Raw genomic sequence first — 5,526 nt, forward strand, 5'->3', positions numbered from 1 at the left:
CAGGGAAATTCTGGGAGGCAGTGAAGGCATAAAGCAGAAAGTGATGGAGGAGACTGTGTTTAACAGAAAAGAAACACATATGAACAAAGGGCCAGTAAGTACAACACCATGTAAGTACGATGCTATGTCCATTTCAGAATAAAGAGTTGTTTACATTCTGGAAGGAGCCCCAGAGTTCAGGCATGGGACTCTGGGGATTTACACTTCTGTACTGCCTTGTTGGTGATCAAAACAGTGTCCCTTCAGACACATTACACAGAAAACTTTGGCTTTAAAAACAAATGCATGTAGGGAGCTGAACAGAGCGGAACAGTGTTTTATTTTGCCTGTTGTCTGAGAAACGCATGCAGAATTTTCTAATAGGGTTTCCCTGACCAAAAACACAGAGCTGGAAAAATTACCTTTGTCTAGATGCTACAGGCAAGGAAACTCTTGTGTATGAATGATAGTAATATTCTTTTAGCAATAATTATCTGATGTACATCCAAGTGTAGCTCTGAGTTTGTTCAGCAATCTGAAGACGTAGATTAATGATCAAGCAACTGTACGATTCAGCAGGAATGTGCTTCACTAAAGTCAAGAGGACACAGCAATGGATTAGAAATGGTAGTAGGTTTAATGTTAACTGGAATTATTCTATGAACTATACATTCACTTAAATATTTTAAAATAGCTGCTTTGAAGGTGTTCTGGCTTCACTTTGTTTAACACTTGTAATCTTTATCATGACAGTGAGCTGTTATTTTCTCCAACAGAGAAAGTCCAACCTCCCAAAAGAAACTCAGAAAAAGAGAGACATCAAGGGCAAGCTAGGCAGTGAAGCTGTGTAAGATTACTCAAAACTATTCAAAGTTTGTGCAGAGATTAGAGTTTACAATTTAGATCTACATCACTCAGCATGATGAGGGTAGTAAGCACCTTCCACTGGAGTCAGGGGTAAAAACAAGGAGAAAAGAGTTGCAGTATAAAGAGTGAAGGACGCTAAATTATTAGGAAAACCCTCAATTTCCTTTCCTTTTCCTTGTTGCTTCCTTTTCAGGTCTCCGTGGTCACGGTTTGTGCCTCACAGCATGCAGAATAAAACGACTGCCACAGAATTCATCTTGCTGGGGTTCTCCAGCAACCAATCCCTGCGTGTGTGCCTCTTTGGCCTTTTCTCTGTCCTCTACTCTGCCATTCTTATGGGAAATACACTTGTCTTTGTGCTTATCTGCCTGGACCACAACCTCCACAGCCCTATGTACTTCTTCCTCTGCCATCTCTCCATCGTAGACATCTGCTATGCCTCCAACAATGTCCCCTATATGCTGATGAACCTCCTTGAACAAGGCAGAACCATCTCCTTTGCTGGATGTGGGACACAGATACATCTTTATTTAACCTTTGCACTTACTGAGTGCGTGTTGCCGGCGGTGATGTCTTACGATCGTTACATGGCCATCTGCCAGCCCCTCTGCTATGCCCTCATCATGAGCTGGAGGGTGCGCCTCACCCTTGCTGCAGTTTCATGGGCTTTTGGGTTCCTATTTGGTACACTACAAGCCTCTTTGGCTTTACATCTGCCTTTCTGTGGCCCCTACAAGGTTGATCACTTCTTCTGTGAAATCCTTGCTGTCTTAAAGCTGGCCTGCACTGACACTACTGCCAATAAAGTCCTGATCTTTGCTGTTTGTGTGTGCTTCCTCCTCTTCCCTTTAGCCTTAATCATAATTTCCTACTTGCACATCCTAGCCACCATTCTGCGCATCCATTCTGCACCAGGATGGCACAAAACCTTCTCCATCTGTGGCTGCCACTTGGCCGTGGTAGGTCTGTTTTATGGAAATGCCATCTTCATGTACATGGGGCCTCAGAGCAGTAACTCACCTGGGAGGGAAAAAATTCTTTCCCTTTTCTACAGTCCTGTCAGCCCCACTTTCAACCCCTTGATTTACAGTTTGAGGAACAAGCAGGTGAAAAAAGCCTTGCTGAAGCTTCAGAGAAGGAAAACAGTCTTTCATCCCATGTAGTTTGGGCTCCAGGCTGTCACTGGGCTCCTGTCTTTGTGTTCTTCTTGAGTTCTTTGTATATTTATCTCTGAATTTGAAGTGTTTAAAATGTAACACTGGAGAGAATTCAAATGCATTTGTCTGTTTCTTTGTATGAGTCTAAAGAATATCACAACATAAATGACTAATTATTATTCTTTTCATTAGAGATAACTAATTATTCTTCCTCATAAGCAGACATCCAAGCAGGAGTGTTTTTTACCAGAACTATTGACCCAGCTGGAAAAAAAATGTCTTCTTGGTTCTAACGAGCAGTCAGAATAAATTACTGTGTAGCAGGTTTTTTTCCTGAGCAGATTTTTTCCCCGAGTTTATCAGTTGATCTAATATGATATTATTTTGCCCTACCATATTTGTATTTCCTATATCCTTAGGATGCTAAAGCTTCAACTCCAATATTAGAAAGAAAAGGAAAGAGAATTTAGTGCTAATGGACTTTGCTTTTCAGGAGGGTAAACGAGCCTATGATTTTCCTTCTGCACACTTCTGAGTCTGTCACCTCTCATGCAGGAAGTGAACATGATGACCACTGCAGTGCAGAAACTCAATTTGTGTGTTTTTTCCAGGCTGCTACCCACAGCAGTTCCTCGGGCTGAGATAGTTGAGGTATTTGTACTCTGCAGTGTAGTTCTCTCATTAACTCTGACTCAACGTGCAGGTTCTTAATGCCTTTTATGTTTACCTACATTTCAAGTGTCTTTCTTTCCGCAGCTCTATTTGCTGAAATTCTTCTTTGGAAAATCTCCTCTGGTCTCTATGTTGACATATATAACTAACAGGTCTAATGGCTGAAAAGCATTATATATTCCACCAGTCTATCAGCTTTCATGGAATTAATTGTCTGCAGGATCATTCTTTACAGCTATTAAGGCTGCTAACTGGGATGGGTTTTTCCAAATAATAGACTACATTCAACACATAATTCCCCATGATCCTTCTAGCTGGCACAACTTTAGAGGAGAAGAAAGAATTTCCCTGCCCATCATCCTAAACACGCCTTTGAAGGTTCATCCCTTCTATGTTTGTTCAAAAGCTGAGATGGCTTTCCTCTTTCAAAAGAGGAGAAATGGGAAAGGTGACACCCCCTTCAGAAACAGGACTCAGCCACGTCTGTGTTCCCTGATGCAAACACACTAAATGTCAAAGATCACTTAGATGCTTACCATCTGTTTTGAGCATTTGTTCTTTTACCAAAGGAGACTATTGCTGACGTTTCAACCCTGAGCATAGATAAAGTAGATACATTAGTCCATTCCTACTTGAGTCCTACAGAAGGTTGGCCTTTTCTACTGAACATGAGAAAGGAGAACTGAACCAAAAAAATAACCTGAAAATCAAATCACAACATTCAAAGTTATATTTGTAAAGCTAGATACACATTGCAACTGGTTCTGGAACACTGAGCTAACTGAGGGACCAAATTCCCTTTTCCAAGGCACCCATACCATGAAAAAAAACTATAACCCAGTAAAAATCTGAAAGAATTTAAAAAGATAAAAAGAAATGGGAATAAAGCAAAATCCTTTCCATAAAGTGAATCATTCCTAATTTCAGCAAGAAAAACTTCAGAATTAGCGTGCTACCTGCCACATTTGGATATCTGTGTCTTTAAAAGAGCTACATTGTCTTTGTTATCCTGTTTAACCCCCACATTGGCTTTCAGTTCACAGTCAGAGATAATTCCCACATACATAAGCTCACAGAAGAAGTTATATTGGCAGGACTGTCTGGGGGTCACCTGGCCCAGCACTCCATTTCTGAAACAGGATACCTCCTGGCACATGCGCTTTGTATTACTGCATCATTGCTGCCAAGCCCTGAGATTGCCAGTGCAGTCCTGAAGAACTGGTTCCTCCTTTTATATCACCCTGCAGAGGGAAGAAGAATGATCTTGTCTTTGTGACACAGGCAGGTCTGTTCAACAAACTACCAGTCTCATTCAGCCCAGCAGATGATGGCCTCTCTTCCAGGAACAAAGCTTCTGGAGTTTCACCAGACCCATGGCACAGTGTGCTCCTAGGCCTCAGTGCTACTGCCTGTTAATTCCATGCCCATTTATGTTGTCTGCAAGCTGAGACTATCAGAGAGCACAGTTGGGCTTGCAATTCCTCTCCTCTTGGCCACTTGCTGTGAGATTGAGGAGCACCTTGTTCATCTGGAACGTACCAGTTCCCTGAAAGCAGGGAAAGAGACTGGCTCTTACATCCTTCTGCTCTAAGGAGGTAGGTTACAGCAACAAACCTGAAGCATGGCCAGAGGAAACAGCAACAGTGACTGTGACTCTTGCTTTACCCCTGGTGACTTGCACCTGTTGTCTTGATGGGAGGGAGACAAAGCTATTGCTAAGTCCAGCCAGGGAGCTGATCCATCTCTGACTCTCCACTATGGGAAAGCATCTGCCCTAGTTTTGCCATGCTGTAAAACATCACCTTAACTTAAGGCTGGACTAGCTGTGCACGCCCAACTTAGAGCTTGAGTAAGAAGTACAGATGTGGAAGATGCGGAAGATGAAAGGTCTGAGGCTTTTTCTGCTCATGGCCAAGGCTTACTTTCACTTCCTTCCCTCAAGTCCTCAAGTCAAGATTAGAAGCAAACACCAAGTTACCCATTGCCCATGTGAGTACCTTTTTCCCACTTGAGAACACTGTTTGAAGTTCCTGATCTCCCTTCCTGCACACACTCTCTCAGCCATGATAAATGACCTTCCTTCTCACAACATCTCAGACCACAGTAGAACAACTTGCTCAGAGCATGCACAGAGTTCACCGACTCCAAGTTTCCCCTCAAGATTTTGCCCACTCCTTTTTAAAGACTGTGCACAGCTGAGCCCTGACTGACTAGGCTAAGCGACAGGGATTGCTGCAAGGAGGTTTATCTTTCACAACACTTGGGCTTGAAATTGTCTGTGAGCTTAAGCTCTCCTGAGTTTGAGTCCTTGACAATATGGCTGACTTTGGCCCAAAAATGGGATCCTGTGCTCCACAACAGGCCAGGCCTGCAGGGCCTTCACCTTTGACAGTCCACCACAGGCCAAGTCCACAAGGGCAGCTGAGCATCTGACTTGCAGCAGATGTTTAACATGCTGTGCCACGAGGTGCTTTTTCCCCACGCCACCTCCCTACAGCTGATTGCAGCTGTCTCAGCAGAAATCTCGTTTTTTTTTGGTCTGCAGGGACAGCCTCAGGGTTTGGGAAGGGATTTCGCAGTGGGTATCGGACAGGATTCCCTTCATCCCTGAGAGGACAAGAGAAGCCCAGCTGAAGAGCACAATAGGAAAGGAAGGACCAGGAGAAAATGGCTCTTCCAGGGAGCAGCCGTAGATGGAGAAGTGGGTGGAAGAATGCAGGAGGAAGTGGCTAAAAAGGGAACGGAACCTGAGCCAAGCAAAGGGAGAAATCCCAATGTTTATCTGACAGCGATTCAGAAACAAACGCTCCAGCAGCAGCGGTGTCTGGGCCCAACCTGCCATGCAGGCAAT

At 43.7% G+C, this 5,526-nt stretch overlaps 1 protein-coding gene across 1 annotated transcript; it reads left to right on the forward strand.

The window, feature by feature from the left end:
- Positions 1 to 1,070: 1,070 nt before the first annotated feature.
- Positions 1,071 to 2,009, forward strand: LOC104562011 (olfactory receptor 2A12-like). Its single transcript, XM_010207906.2, has one exon. The coding sequence runs from the start codon at positions 1,071 to 1,073 to the stop codon at positions 2,007 to 2,009; it is 939 nt and encodes a 312-aa protein (XP_010206208.2).
- Positions 2,010 to 5,526: the final 3,517 nt, after the last annotated feature.

This window comes from Colius striatus, chromosome 1 (genome assembly GCF_028858725.1).
Source record: "Colius striatus isolate bColStr4 chromosome 1, bColStr4.1.hap1, whole genome shotgun sequence".
In the NCBI taxonomy this organism is placed as follows: domain Eukaryota; kingdom Metazoa; phylum Chordata; class Aves; order Coliiformes; family Coliidae; genus Colius; species Colius striatus.